Source organism: Accipiter gentilis, chromosome 4 (genome assembly GCF_929443795.1).
Source record: "Accipiter gentilis chromosome 4, bAccGen1.1, whole genome shotgun sequence".
Taxonomy (NCBI): domain Eukaryota; kingdom Metazoa; phylum Chordata; class Aves; order Accipitriformes; family Accipitridae; genus Astur; species Astur gentilis.
The window spans coordinates 6,862,861-6,879,474 of NC_064883.1; the positions used below are offsets into that span (position 1 = coordinate 6,862,861).

General features: G+C 37.2%; 1 protein-coding gene across 7 annotated transcripts in view; it reads right to left on the reverse strand.

Moving 5' to 3' along the window:
* KCNH8 (potassium voltage-gated channel subfamily H member 8) overlaps positions 1 to 16,614 on the reverse strand; it is a 203,674-nt gene that overhangs the window by 46,203 nt on the left and 140,857 nt on the right. For all 7 annotated transcript variants that reach the window (XM_049798883.1, XM_049798889.1, XM_049798885.1 and 4 more), the window contains one exon: positions 3,745 to 3,942. In XM_049798883.1, the coding sequence (XP_049654840.1) occupies positions 3,745 to 3,942 (198 nt within the window). The remainder of the gene's footprint in view (positions 1 to 3,744; positions 3,943 to 16,614) is intronic.

Below are 16,614 nucleotides of genomic sequence, written 5' to 3' on the forward strand. Positions count from 1 at the left end.
ATGTGCTTGCTGATAATCAGTGGAAAAAATCACTGCTAGATTGTCTGTCATGTGGTATTGATCTGAGGTATATAATATACACATTTACAAATTGTTTATTGAAAAAACTATTAAAGAGCTTGATTATTACTCTTACGGGACATCTATCTTTATAGTGCTTGAAAGAAAGCAGGCAGACTCCTCAGAGTGGCAAGTAATCGGCTTATAAACATGACAAACAAGATGTTGACCTTGTATGGCAATTTACAGAAGTCCAGCATGAAAGGAAAGACAAGGGGGAACTGGAGGAGGAAAGGATGCATTTTGGTGGCTAATAATGCTTTTACATGGTAGAAACAGGCAGAACATTCTTTAGTTTGGAGTGTTGAAAGTTTTTACAGGCTGAGTAAAACAAAAAGGAGCTAGTAACGATAGCTATATCTTTATCATGAAGGGAATGCAGGAAAACAGATAAAGCATTGCAATATGGTGTAGTTCCCCAATGCAGTATGCGTTCTTGTAGAGGTGATCTAATGATATGATTAAGTCAATACGAGTCCATTAGTAGAAGAAGATAAATGAAAAGCAGGGCAAAAAGAAAAGAATCAGATATGAATATTAGAAAGAAAAGTAAGCATAACTGAAAATTTATTTCTAAGAATAATCAGCTGGATCAACTAGGTGTTGTGTCTGATGGTGCAGTGAATTGCCAAGTCAATAATGTCAGAAGCTTGGGCAACAAAATGTGAGGAACTGGTGTAATGCTAGATACAGGATATTATAATAGAAATATGGCAGCTAGGGCTGAAACAATTCAGCCAGACATACCTAAATAGTGTAGCCTCTTTAAGGATGTGATAATCAGTTTAAAAAAGGGAGAGGGATACAGCAATAGGTGGTATATGAATGCATATGTAAAAATCATGTGTGACATAAGTCTCCCAACAGGGTCCAAGGTTAGGAGCTGGACCGCGTACAGATCTCCATGGTGTTATTATAGGCACAAATACCATCAAGAATATTATTATTATGGGAGAATCTGTCTTTGCATATGTACATTGGAAGACAGCTGCTACTGGTGATGACAAGCTATTCCTGGCTGTGATAGGCATTAGATTTCTTTACCAAATAATCACAGACCCACCCTACTTCCTGTAAGAAATCTATTAATCCATTCTCTAAAAACAAGTAGGACAAGTTAAAAACTTTTAGGAACTGTATTTCATAAAATGGCCTTGATTTTAATGGATATTCTAAATTACATTTTTTTTTGCTCAAGAAACAGAGGAACACCTTTGATCCCAGAAAGCACTGGAGCTACTAGAATGGGTCTCCAGTCCTATAAATACAATACTGTGCATCCTTTACTCAAAGAATATGGAGAATACAAGACAGCACATGGTGTGGTTATCTGCAGCAGGACAGGTCTGATTAATATTTCACAGATGCTAGGTATCCTAGGAATTCTGGCTGAATTTTAATATGTAACTTTTCTTTCCAAATTTAGGAAGAAATACTGTATAGAATAAGACGTTTTATCTTCACAATATTACTTGTCTTAAGTTGTAATTTCAAGTTCATGCAAAAGAAAAATTAATACCAAGAGGCAGGTGAAAATCTGGCTTCAACTTTCTTTAAGGTCGCAATAAATTCACTTTGTTCTTTCAGTTTGCAGTGACACACATTAAAGAGATACAGACGAACTACTGATAAACTAAATCATGCTATCTGTTACACCTGAAATTTCATAAACTAATGGCTTGTTCTAAAAACTGTAAAAAACTTACATCAATTTTTCTCAAGACTTCACTTTCCACTAGGGTATTTTAAAATTAAGTATCAGCCAAAATGGTACATCAAAATGTGTTTTCAGAAATGAAACAATATTATGCCCTAAAGTATACAGACTAGTACTTTATTCCTAATAGTTTTCTGAGGCATGCTCACCAGTCTGTGCTATATGATGCTAACTCCTTCAAGTTTCCTTGCTCTGCTGATTTTCCTAAATAGCATCTAAAATACAATTCCTCAGGAAAATACCTGCAAACCAGTCTGCTCTGCTTTCTTACCTGGATATACCTTGTTCACTGGACCCTCCCAGCTGTAAAGTCATTCTTCTACCTGCTCGCCTATGAGTAAATTTGCCTTTCAGTTTTCAGTTCCTTCTTACTACCTTCAGTAGACTAGTTCCTGACAATTTATTCAGTGCACAAGCATATTAGTTCTACCACTCAATAATATAAGAAATGTAAAAGAAGTTGTTACAACTGGAATAAATAAAAGTATAGGGAATAAATAAAAGTATAGGATACTTTTATATTCTATTCTATTAATTTTGTGAAAGCTCTGCCATGTCAAAGTGAATTAAATACTCAGCATTCCCTTACACAGGATATCTCTTGATAGAAATGAAAACTCCTTCCTTCATTCCAACAGATTTTATGTAGTGAAAGCCCCAAAGCATAAAGACCACTTTGTATTTTAAAACTATAATTTTATGTTAATAGCAAAAGCAAGTAATGAGCTGCTTGTGTTTTTGTGACATCATCCAAATCAAAATGATATCATACTTGGATGATTCATTATATTATTGCCACCCATTTTCAGGACTGGGAAAAATGACAATAATTCATTGAGCCATTATACCACTTGACGCTGCAAATATATAGTTTACCGGTCATTCGTCATGTTCCCTGGCTTTCAAGTGTCAAGTTGCCGATTTATTTATGCCCAGGAAAATTTATTCTGCAAAGCTGACAACCAGTGCCTTACTGACGAGCCCTGGAGAAATACCTACTGGTATTTCCAGAACAATTAAGCAAGCAGAAAAAAATAATATGAGGGGGGCAGTACTCCAGCGGTGATTTGCTTTTACCCTTCACGCCCACTGTGACATCTTTGAGACGTACGATGTACACACTATGAAATAGCACAGCTGAATTTTTGGGGGAGGAAGATGAAGGTGAAGAGAGAGCTGCAGGTACTTTCTCTAGTGGTCTTGGCTTACCAAGCTCTACAGGTGCCACCAGCTCGCTGGTTGTGCCCAAGTGCCTCAGCAGAAAGAAGGTGACCCTAAATGAGCACATGGCTTTCCCCAACAGTACGACTAGGTAAGTAACAGAAACAAAAATGCTACTAAGAGCTCCAAATACGACAAAACCAATGCATTTTGATTCTAATCTGAAGCAGTGATATGGTAAAATTTACTTAGTGATAATTCAACTGCTTTTTATTCATGACAGAGTCACCTACGGCTCACCAAACAGTCCTCCTGGCTCTGTCCTGTCTCTGCTGCCTTCTCTCTGGGCTGGTCCTTCAGATGAGGATATGCACCAGCTCACAGCCAGATTCACTGGTGGGCTGCCCACCTCCCCTCACTGTCATTCCCAGGGCTGCTGTGAGGACTGAGTTGAAGCTGAACGTGCACCTATTACCTGGCTGACTGGAAAAGGGCCTGGCATGTAACCGAAATCCCCTGGCCCACGGCTGGGCCACACTCACTGACAATAATGCGAGGTTCCATTTTACTGTGTGACAACTGCCTTTTGTTGCCATAAGCGATCAAAAGGTTAGAAATATGTCTGCCTAAGAGGTTTTATCTAATGCAAAACCAACAAAGTTATTTCCTTCTTTTGCAATTTTGAATTAAATCTTCTGTTGTGTTGTTTGGGTTTTTTTAAAGAACCTTAGCAAAATTTCAGCTCTCATTTTACTTGTCCCTACCCCCCCAAAACGTTTTACATGATGCTTAACATTTGTACCTACCCCCAATCAGCATTGTGCAAATGGAGAAGATCTTTTCAGCATCGGTGTTGGCTGAAACATTTCCAAATCCAACACTGGTGAGGCTGCTGAGGGTGAAATACAGGGCAGCTATATAGGCACTTCTGATTGATGGGCCTCCTAGTGTATTATTCTCATAGTAAGGAGACTCAATACGTTTTCCTAGCTCATGAAGCCAACCTGAAAAACAAAGCATAAAAAGAACTATTAAGGATTACTGACACAATGAAAACTACACATTCTGTAAAACAAAATAATTAAAAAAATATTATTTAGAAGACACTGCATTCTTCACACAATTCCAAGAATAAAAAGAACATTAAACTGTAGAAATATATACAGCACATTAAGTACTGTGTCTCTGAAGTATTTATTTTTATGCGTGATTATTTATGAAAAGAACTGTATTTCTGTATGGAATTAAAGTGTTTTTAAGCTGCATATTATAGGTCTAATTAGATAATTCACAAAATCCATTAAGGCTCTGAAAAGAAAAAAATCATCACCTAATAACACTGCAGCAAGAATGCAAAATCGATTTGATTCTTTCCATTAATTAATGCTTGGAAAGCTTTTTGAGATTCTAAGACTAAATTGTTATAATAATAATTATATATTTAGAGCTTTTTACTTGTTTCTTTTTACAGTAGAAAAGATTCAAACAACTAAACATAACTTACAAACCAGAATTAATTTTCAAAAGATGCTTCAATAAGTATTTTCTAAATTGTTCATTTAATCTTTCCTTTCATTTTGCTAAATGAGTCCATGTGTGCTAGAGAAAGTAGAATTAGCTACTGCCTCATAGATATTTGAAAAACAACGACAAACCAATAAAAAAACCCCAAAGCAACAAACCAGGAAAAGGTATGCAGTCCCTCCCTCTTTTGAAAAAGGAAAACAAACAACCTGAATGAATTGCATAAACACAATGCTTCACAAAAAAAACAAGATAGGAAAAAAAGGTTAAAATTCAATTTGCGTGCCCAGTTTTGCCTGCTAAGCAGTTTGCTTGGGAGACTGGGAATCTTTCCTGGATATTCAAGGAGAACTGCCAAAACAATACATTCCTGGCAGGCAGAGTTTTATTTTAGAAAAATTGGTTGGGGGTCCCTGTGTTGTAAGCTGAGACCTGACAGACTGAATCACCTCCTGAAGCTTATTCTCTCTCTGCTTCAGTCAGCATCCATTTCTTCATTTTGGATGAATCCAAATATGAACTGGAGGAAATCCCCTTGTACAAAATATCTGCAAAAGTAGGGGTACAGATTTAAAGTATCTGTCCCAGCACTTCCAAATAAATTGGGAAAAAAGTATGTAAGAATTTACCACCCACAGCAGAGTTGTTGAGCCACGGCTGCGACCATCCTCAGCTCCATACTCTCTCGCATGCTCTCCTACAGAGAAAGCTAAGCCAGAAGGGCTGGGTAATGACAGCGTAAGGTCTAGCCATGACCCTGCTGACCCACTCTATGAAGGCCAGTGAATTTAATCAAAAGCATAAATGAAAGCGCTCTGCATTGTCATAAGACAGCAGTACTGAGTGGGCTGGTTTACCTTGCCAACAGACAAGAAAGCTTATGAAAATTGGCTTGATTTTGCCTTGATGGAAAGTCTTAATCCTATAAGGCTATTTTATATTTGTGCTCCCAATTATTTAAAATGAAAGAAAAGCAAAACCAAAAAAAAAAAAAAAAAAAAAAAAAGCCTAACTGAACCTATACCAGTCCCCTCTGTGCACACTACTGTTTCTCTGAGATTACACTGCATTTCCCCAACAATAATATGGCCCTTTGTACAGCGAATTTCATTCCTGTGCTCATGTTAGGGACTGTAATCCCACACATTAAAGAATAAAGAATAAAACCCTAAGAAAATCACTGGCAGAGAGTAGATAGAGTTAAAGAAAAGTCTATCTAAACCTAATGTAAAGAAATATAATCACAAAGTTCAACATCAGGTTTTGAAAGTACTCTAGTCATATAAAGAACTGCAAAACTGAAACAAATTAAGTAAGTTATTTTAAATAACTGTAACTGACATGTGAATACTGAAATAATGCCTCTTAGGAGAAGAATCTCTTTCCTGGGAGTGTTCAAAAAGCCACTGATTCTTGGCCTCTGTCTTCCCATTTTTCTGCCTTTTGCTATCTGAGTGAATTTCACATTCATTGTTCCTGGTGGTTATATTGCATCTGACTGCAAGTTTCTCCACCTCAGTTTCAGCTATCAAACAAAAAAAAAATTGAGTTTACCTCAATGTAACTTTATATGAAACATTATGGGCCCCACTTTCAGACTAATGCATTTTCAATGCTATCCAGAAAAGGTGGATGACTCCATTCTTTAATTGACAGATATATGTAAACAACACACTTTATGTTCAAGGTCATCAAGCAAAACACCCAACCCTACTGAAACATCATTGTTCCTAAAGGAATGCATTACTGCTACTAGAGGTAAGGTACAAAAATAAATGCCTACATTGTATCAAACAGTAGAAGTCCCAATAATATTTCTACTATAATTCTACTACCAAGGTACCAAATACAAAAGTAGCATTTTACAGTTGCTAACAAGCAGTTCTGGCCAGGACGCCAATATCTGAGATGAGTTCAGCACTCGGTGCCCAGTTCTGTGGCATAACAGGGTCAGGCAAATGATCTTAATAAGATGAACGGCTTATCACTGAGCTACAACAGTAGTGGTTAGCAATTGTCAACAACTGCTAAAAAAATGCCCACTATAAAGAAAAGCTATTAGGTAACTTTCTTTAGAGATTGACCATGAGACTTGGAACAGAAAACATATATCTAAAAGTGAAAACCCAATAAATATATTCCTCTGATTTGTAGCTAAGGAGATGTTTACAGCTTCTCATTTCTCTTTTGGCCGTTAGAGATGATCCTAATCAGGACCTTTTGGAGAAATTATATAGGATGACGTTTCAGCCAAAATATACCAAATGGTGCAAGATCTTCCAGATCAACTATACTTCTCAGATTTTTTGTTGGTAGGGCTACATTTATTTTGCATTTGGGGGTAGAGACAAGGTACTGTTGCTGTAAATACTTTCATTAGCCAATGGAAATAGTCATAAGGTAGCATGATTGACTACCGCCTTTTACTTTTTTGGTTCCTGTAGGTAACAGCTCTCAGCAAATTCTCTGGCAAACTTGAGTAATTAATTTCTGCCCTCAGGGAAGAAGAGAAAAATAAATATACCTTGTAGTCAGAGGGAGCTTCCTAGAATTCAGCATTATGAATCTTGTCTGGTTCCGAATTAGCATTATCTAGATATAGCTCTGTGACTTTGAAAACATTTTTAAGGACCAATTAGCATAATTAAGAGGAAGATTTTTCAAAGGGAAAAGGAGCACTTAAGTAATCAAGTCCCATTGGAAAAGCTGGTAGGAATTGGATATCTAGCTTCATTAGGCTACTTTGAAAATTGCTAGAAGAATCTGTATTGAGTTTCATTTACCTGTATCTGGGAAGTGCTCAAGTACCAGCAGAAACATAAACAAGCATTGAAGCATCCTTAGATGACATACTTTATAACCGGATGTAAAACATATTATCTCATTTACTGGACATCCAGAAACTCAGTCTTCCCTCAGTTTGGTGCTTGAACTGCATTGAACAGGTACATCACTCCCTATAATTTACAGATTCATTCTATAATGCTCACTTAGATTTTCCTTATATGCCTGACACTTAACATACAAAAATCCTGTCTGGTACTTCAACAACTTAGAAAATAGTTGCATTTTCTAATGCATTAATTACCTACGGCATTTATTGTATAAAATAGACAAACATTTTTTCCAGTTAAAAAGTAGACCAAAACTCTCTGGTTTATTCTGCACCAGTGTGAGGAAGTGCAAAGACGTATGGATGAGGAATATCTCTTAGAGCATCCCTGAATGTCTGAAAGTGGGAACGGTTCCCCAATAGACCAGTGGTGATGTTAGAAGAGAAAGGGTGGGACAAAGGGCCACCTGCTCTCAGCTGTGGCTCCATATCAAATTCAGGGACTTTTAAGTATTCCTAGGGGAAATGTAAAGTTAGAAAAGACTCTTTACTCCCACATCATCACCTTTTTGTGTTTAAACAGTATTTGAACCTCATTTAGGGCCAAACCATACTTGGCTTTTTCATGCTAGTGAGGAAAGAGAGTAATCAATGTAGGGAAACAGCTGATAGTAGGGAAAGAGAATATGTAATAAGTAATGATGGGGTAAACTAAAGGACACTGTCAAGCGTGGGTTATCCCTAAGGGCTAGGTTTCAGGCTGAGTTATGTTTTTCCTGCTTAACGGAAAAACTCTGGAGCTCTGAATGAAAGCACAAAAACTGGCAATGGCTTTATTAGATACCTCATCTTCTTTGTACTTCTCCAAAACCTACAACTGTACCTTATGAAAATGCAGGCAATACAAAACCATCTAAAACCAACCAAAACCTAGAAATACTGGCGAACAAAAGACAAAAACTATAAATAAGTCTCCAAATACTGAAAGATAATAACAAAAAAATGCGCTGAACTGGAGCACATACAGCCTTCTGACATAAATAGATTGTAACTTTTAACACAGAAGTCTGTATATACTAATATATGTTGCAGGGAACAGTTTAGGGTCATTAAGGAAAAGATAAAAACTATACAAGACAAATTAGATCCTTCTTCACTGGAATGCATTTTGAAACAAAAATCACCATGTGCCTGAGAGCTATGTTGGCTCCCACTGCAGCAGTCCCTGGTCACCGCTGATAGCTCCTCATTTCAGATCTAGAGTCAGGCAGTGAAGAGCTGGAGGTTTTAATGGGAAATCACACCACACTTTCATTACATAGCTGCACATTCCGATCTGCAAATGATATCTCATATTTCCATTTTAAATGGGAGAAAACTGTCACAAAGATCCCACTGATCTCAATGAAGTCAAGATTTTAGTTTGTATCTCTCTACTCTGTTTCCTTGAAATATTAACCTCAAAAGAATAAACCTTATGGCAAAACAGTTGCTAAGATAGAACAAGTAGACAAATTTCCTTCTTTTAATGTAAAACCACTCAAGCTTACAGTCTTTCTGAGATAGATTTTACACGTCCAAATCACTTCCATCAACTGTCCATGCTGCTTCTTCAGAATGTGTCACAGTTAAAGAGCATTTGAGGAGGGGAGACAAGAGCTTGTATTGTATTTGAGATAAGATGTTACCATCATCTTCTATAACAGTATAATAAATATATTCTACCTTATCAAAACCTAATTAACGTTCATTAGGCATTAAAACATCAGCTTTGCTTTTAAAATTGCTTCCAAAGAATTTTGCACAGCTACTGTCTAGTTGTTTCTGACTGATACAATGAATTCAAAATTTAGAGGTACATAAGAAGACTAAATAATTTTCCTTCTTCCAGTGTGCATGACTCCATGTTATTGAACAATCATTGCCTCTATTCTAACGGTGATTACTCATTTAAGGTATTCAAGTTCTTCTCAAGATTGTCAAAGCCTTTTTTATCCCTGTCTAGGCAAAATATTTTTGACATCTGCAATTTTTTCCTGCTAAAAAATTTGCATTTTTTTCCCCGATTATTAATACACTAAAGAGCACCATTCCTACTACTTAATCCTGTGGAACATCGCTGTTACCCTTTCATTATCACAAAACCTGAACATTTGTTTACAGGTTTGATCTGTGATGGAATTTTGCCTGTTATGTTTGGAGACACTCCCAGGTACCAGAGCAGATGGTTTAAGGATTAAAGACCCCTGGAGATGACAGGAGCGATCATAATTTCAACCACTGCTTCTGGATAACTGTAAATGTGGCAGACCTTACTGCACCAGGTCACAAATAGAATGTGAACCAGGCTTTTCTTTCACACAGATTAGAAAAAATATGTACTAAAAATAGAAAACCCCACAATACTGAAGTTGTCATACAGCTGAGTGTGAAAATGCAGCTCCATCATGTGTGCCCAAATGACATTATTGCGCAATAGTAAAATACAGAACATGAGTTTATGCTTTTCAAAATGAAGAGAATAAATAAATGTTATATGTGTAAGAGGAAAACTGAGGTGCATCTATATAATGCGTCAACGAGTACAGGCTACAAAAGAACGGCTCTGGCCTAGAGGCTATATTTGAAAAAAGAGAATTAACTGGCATTCAAAATAAGTAATAGTTAAGTGGCATTGCATGAAATTTAGACTAGAAAGACTTCAGTATAAGTACAACAGACATAAGCATAATGGCTGCATGACAATGAGGAACTGTTAGCATTAATCCACTCCCCTTGGCCTTTATTTTGCTAGCACACTTTCCTGTAAACAGTAGACACCTAAAATGAGAAGGAAAACAAATATGGCAAAGGAAAGACATTAACATTTTTCGCAAGCACTGAAAATCTGCTTAAAAGTATTAAAGTCATTCCCAAAATAATTTATTCTAAAAATGTGTTTTCTTATTTTTGCATTGTTAAATATAGTTTTTCACAGAGTGTATCCTTTATTATGATGGATTTAATTATATTTTTTTCCTTAAACTAAAAAGACACATAACACAGGTATGAACGATAATGATAGTGTGACAGATCTAGAGGAATGTCTACTGCATTCAAATCCCCATAGTCAAATTTTGTGGAGTGAAATTCTTGACACGACCTTGAAAAGAAATAGATTTAACTTGCGCCATACGAAACATAGTTTTATCTCAAATGCCTGTGGCTGGAGTCCCTGTGGTAGGGGCACACAAAGCTACTCAAGGCTGCCCTCTGTGACCCTGGGACCAGAGCCCAGGCACCAGCCATGCTGCCCGGGAAGTGCCATGCATGCAGCAAGTATGGGGATCAGTGCTTCAGATCAATGCATGGCAGAGGTGTCTACCCTCCACAGTCACAGCATCACCTTGGTCTTTCCTTTGCAACACCCCAGCTACATTTTTAAATCTAATTTATGTCTGGTTTGATATTTACGCCCATTTTGCTTTGTCTGGGTCATAATCATTGGTACCATTCTGGTGCATTCATTGCATTCGTTTATCCAGATAAAGAAGAGTTAACTATGTCAACCTTGTACAAGCAGATTATGCTTAACCCCTAGGCTCAGTGGACTTTTAAGTGCCAACAGAAGTGAGGCACATGGATAGTACTATGATGGAAACTACAGAAGACTTTCTACAGATATATATATATATACACACAAGTTTATACACTTTAGCTTGATAAATGCCCACATATAGACAATAAAAACCACCGAAAAAATCCCTTTAACATGTAATCAAAGAGGAAAAAAAATGACCCCTTTCTATCACGTACTCTATGACTCTTTCTATTAAGTAGATAAAATCTTCAGAGGGGAGAGGACAAATTTTGTAAGATTTCACGCTTCAGATCCGAGATGTTCATCTCTTTAAAGCCTAATGCATCTACTAAAAGAAAGCCTTCACCCATGTAAGTGCTATATGTATCATTTAAACTTCCATGTGAAATCAACAGCATATTTTGGGAGCTTGCAAACAATGGCAATGACAAGAAATGTAACATTTTAAAATGAAAAGAAAAATAGTTGAGAATTTCAAAACCAAACCCTTCTCAGAAACAAACCTTGATGAGACATCTTTTCTCCAAAATTATACATGAGGACTCATGGGCAACAAATTTTAGGATTGTTGTCATACTAGAAGTTAAGTGGACACTAGGAACAGATAGAGTCGATAAAAATGCCATTTGACTTCCACTGCAGAGAAACTGGATAGAATTTTTATTACAGCTCTTCCCAAATTAACAAATGAAATAAGAGATGGACATGAGCCAAAATCCAAGGCACAAACATGCTTCTAATAATGCTGAGATCTGGGCCATACGTTTGCATCTAGTTAATTTATTTATTATGGCTCAAATAAAAAAAAATCAGAATTTGAACATATGTCAGATGAAATTGTAATCCTCTGCCAGACTTCGGAAATTCTACTACTGACTTTTGAGCCAGAGAAAGTTTGAACTTGGACATAGTGCAGTCAGAAAATAAAAACAAAGATAAAAATTGTCGGTCCATGTATGCCCCACTACTCCATGAGGCTTGAACACTCAAGATACACCAACCTCTGTAGTCAAAGGCACATAGGTGAAATGGTTACCTTCATATCTGGTTCATTTTGAATGCCTGCCTTAAATGATGGAGTAACCTTTGCAGATACATTGACTGATGTTCTTCTTGGACAATGATCTAGAGGAAACTGTATCTTTCCCTAGATCCTTAGGGAAAGTTTTTAGCTATCTAGACACACACAGTGAGACAGATGTTTTAAAGACTTTTAAAACCTCTGGAGTTTTCCAAACTAAATGCATACTTCCTTTGGTAAAAGCATTTTTAGATACAAGACCTTTGCCAGGTCTACCAAAAAAAGAATTTAATTTGAAAGGTGACATCCTATGTAATTCTTTTGTAAGGCTGACTAATACCCTTTGTAAATAAATTGGCTGTTGTATTTCTAATTGAATATATACTTAGAACCTATCAAAAAATAATTACATTTTGTAGAGCTTTCACTTATGTAACTCGACAAAGTCATAACAAGATATTGACCCATTGTGCTCACTGAAAATGAAGTTTTCATGGTGCAATAAATATTCAATGAACTAAGTAGTTTCAGGAAGAAGAGGTGCTCAATCAAGGGATTAAAAAAAAAGAAAAAAATCTAAGATGTAATTGTAATGTTGCTGATAACAACAAAACCACAGCTGAGCCCACAGAAGTGCTGAAAATCTGGCAACTGAGCTTTAATTATCTGATAAAACTCAACTCTAAATTGCAAGTATCACTGCTTAGAATAAGAAAGTACAATTTCTGTATTCTCATGGTAAAATTGATGCTCCCTCGGAGACACTTAACAAAATTCCTTTGTGGGGAGCATTTAATTTCTTGTCATCAGCAAGGTGTGGTCTGTTAAATAATTTACATTTTCATTTTGGAAGGCCATAAGTGCAAGGAGAGATACTTTTTATCCTACGGGAAGCTTGTAATCCACCTCAGTGAAGGCACTATAGGTGCATGGATTATAATGCGATTTCCAAAGTCTCTTTGGTTGATCACTCCTGGGCACATTTATGGCTTGTAAGTGGTAGAGCAATAGGTCTGATATGAAATACTTGCAATGCTAGTATTTTATTAGAAAACAATGTTGGAAAGATATCTGTTAAAAAATATTTGGTTAGTCACAAGTAAGAACAGGGTGGGGTTCTGCAGCTCTTCCACCTAAATGCAAAATGCTACATAAACACTCCACAAAACACAATGTCCATGAATTACCAACAACTTCACACATTTCAAGCCCCAGTTTCTAGCCAGAACCTAACTATGTTCATGCATTAAACATTAACATTTCTAGATGAATTCCTACATTCATTTGTCTGCGAAGTAAGGTTTTGCTCTTTTCTTTTTTCTTTAAGTAACAGGCTGCCCAGGGAAGCGGTGGTGTCACCATCCTTGGAGGTATTCAAAAACACATGTAGGCATTCACTTCAGGACTTGGTTTAGTGGGCATGGGGGTGTTAGGTTGATGGTTGGACTCGATGATCTTAAAGGTCTTTTCCAACCTAAATGATTCTATGATTCTGTGATTCTATTGAGTGGGAAAAATGCCTAAGGACCAGACCAGCCAGAGTTCCAGTCAGAGCCCCAAAGTATTTCTTAAGGTGGTAGCTAATTCATTTCTCCTACACCATGGGGCAGAATATTCTCTTTCCAGAGAATTTACTTCATGTCTACCACTACAGTATATTCTTGTGAGAGAGGAAAGAAGGGAGTGGTATGGGTAGGACATGTCCCTTTGAGCGAAGGTCCAAGGCAGTCTCCAAAAAGCTAGCTGATGCTCTGCATGACCATAATGGTTATTACTGGAGGACTTTTCCTCCAGCACAATTTGCCATGTGGAATGGGAACTGGATGGCTGAGCTTGTCCTACTTGGTGGGCCAGCCCTGCAGGCTGACTGGACAGATTTTGGGTGGCTTGTCCCTCTCACCCTGACACTGCATTACTACCTTACTGCCCCATAAGGCTGCAGAGTGCATCTCTGGGACACACAGCTGGTATTCTGTAGATGTCTAAACAACTCAGACAGCTGCACAGCTCTTTTGTTCATATTGATGACGAAGACTCCAATATACCTTCACAGCAACCTCATAGTGTAACACAATAAAGACTCCCCTTATAGTAGAGATACATTTATACCAAGGTAGAGACCCGACTATAGTACATATAAGGGCTATGCATAAGAATTTCAAGAGCTAACTCGGCAGATCTGCAAGGAACACATTCCTTTTGATATTTTATGACAATTCTCTGAACATTTATACTTAACTGTTGCATAGAAGCTCCAGTGTACATGGTAAGTGTGCCTGCATTCCTGCAGAACTAGGTCATAAATAAATTTAGAAAATAAATGTACTGGAAACTTCTTCTCTGTGGTAAGCATGTACAGCTCTTTTCAACGGTAATTTGACGGATGGCTATATTTGGATAGGTGGGAGATTTAAATCTTTCTGGCTTTTGCAAGTCACCAGGTTTTTTTCCTCTTCCTCACTTCATTGAGAGGATAAGATGGGGATATATTCACTATCAACTTTCCATGACTGTGGCAGTCAATACATACAAAGCACTATATATAGTTTATAATTTTAATTAAACATTTTCTTTTTACTAGGAATAGTTTATCAATGGCTCTAATGCCATCAATATATTTGTAGCGAAGACAAATGCCTTCTAATTTTTGTTTAACCATCCTGCTTTGTCCCCCGTGGAAAAAAAAATCAAGATTTTTTTTTAGAGTTCTTAAACTAAAAGAAATTAGTAACAAAAGTAAATTAACTCTTTTTTTGTAATATTGTATAGTGTTAATTTAATTTTTAGATTACAGGTAAAACATAGATGTCTAAACATACAGCTAATTTAAGAAGTAAAATTGCAAGTGTATCATTAGAAGTATATAAATAATTTGCAAATAATTTTCTTTAAGGAGATGGTCACACTGTCACTTCATAAAGAGTCTCAGCATTTAATGTTGCTGCTCCTTCGGCAAACTGGCTGTTACTGTCCTCTTCCAGGCTATCAGATGCCTTGCAGCTAAGCTTGGAATTAGAAACGTTAGTGCTTCTAGTCTGTTCAGTGCAAAAAGCACATTTATCTATGCCCTCTTTGCTTCCCTGTGCTACATCAGTCTGCACCCATCTGTTAGAGCTTTCTTATCTTATAGTTAGAGTGTAATACCCTTTTGGGCAAGAGCAGCCTTTTTATCCCGTGTTAATTCAGCAATGGAGACATGAGGGTCTTGACCCATAACTAGGATCCCAGGTGCTGTTGCAATAAAATTAATGGTAACGACTTTTTTAAATGCTGTCAGCTAAAGCGTTAGAAACCTGCTTTGCAGTTTTATGTGTTTGGAGTCCAAACCATGCCAAAAAGGATTTGAGCTACTACAGGTGATACATTCCTGTCTTTTTTAAGAAATAAGTACCCTCCTCCATAAGGAATAGAGATTACCTTGAAATGAAACCTTTAATATCAAAATAAGAAAAAAATCCTCCAAAACAAAACCTTGAAGAATGTCAGTTTTAAGGCTGCTAACAGAACTTTGGGTCTGTACATATGCAATGTGGCATAGTTGGTAAATGAATCTCACCTCTGCCCTGATGTTCTCACCTGCTCAGGTCTCACCATCAGATAAACTCGGTCTAAAGGCTTTCAGTACTTTATTTACATGGCAACTTCTCAGTCCTGACAGTGAGTATATTAACCGTCCTAATTCAGAATCTGCAAATAGATTCTTCTGGGGGCAATGAATGACAGTGGTAATCAATACCTTAAAATGTCTGTAAAAGAAAGTACTATTTATTTACAACAGCAAGATATCAAGAGCACTGTATTTTTTATAAAGGCAGTGAAATACGGTACACGTATTTTCATGCTGCCTGGTTAACCACCAGCACTCTGCAAGAGTGGGGCTGTTTACTTCTACACTGCTCTGTAAAAGTCCTCTCTGCTTCTCAAAGCTGAGTAATGCTATAGGTAGTCACTGACAGTTGATCCCTTCCCCTCTCCTGCTGTCTCCCCCACTCTAACAATCAAGACAATTTTCAGCAGCTTCTGCCTGTTGAAATGCAGCCTCCCAACTTGGTAAAACAGGGGCAGATGCCTCAGCACAGAAGCTGTTTCCTTTAGTAGGTCTAATTAAAAATGAAAGGGTAATTGCAGAATTGCAACAAAACCATGCTAGTTTTCATCTGACTTCCCTGTATAATCACAAAGGGGATGATATGACAGTACGGAGTTCAGTTTGGGTCAGTATAGACTGTTGCAGCCCACATGACATCCATTTCTCCTTGTCTTCTATACTAATAACATCCATGCTAGTTAGATAACAGCTAAGTATGCTAACCCTCACTGGAATCCTCTCCTTGCTTGCTCCATAGATTTTGCAATACTGTCTAAGTCTTTTCCTCTGCATTCTTACCTAAGGAGCCACTGTGTTGCTTTCTGGACCAGGACACTGCCCCAGTCAGGCAGCCATACAACAAACAGTATTAACACTTTATTTGCTCTTACCTTGTCTTAATTTTCTAATCCTTGAATCTACAACCTAAGTAACATTTTTTCAGTGTGACTTGTTTTGAATCAAGGAACTTGAGAGCCGAACATATTTGGCTTTTGTGAGGGGAAAATCGACAACAGGGGATATTTTACTGCAGATTATATCTTAACGTAATAGCGAAACAAGAATTTGCAATGGCATGAAGGCTTGATGTAAAAAAAGGAATAGTGTCTTGGTGAGAAAGCACACTACG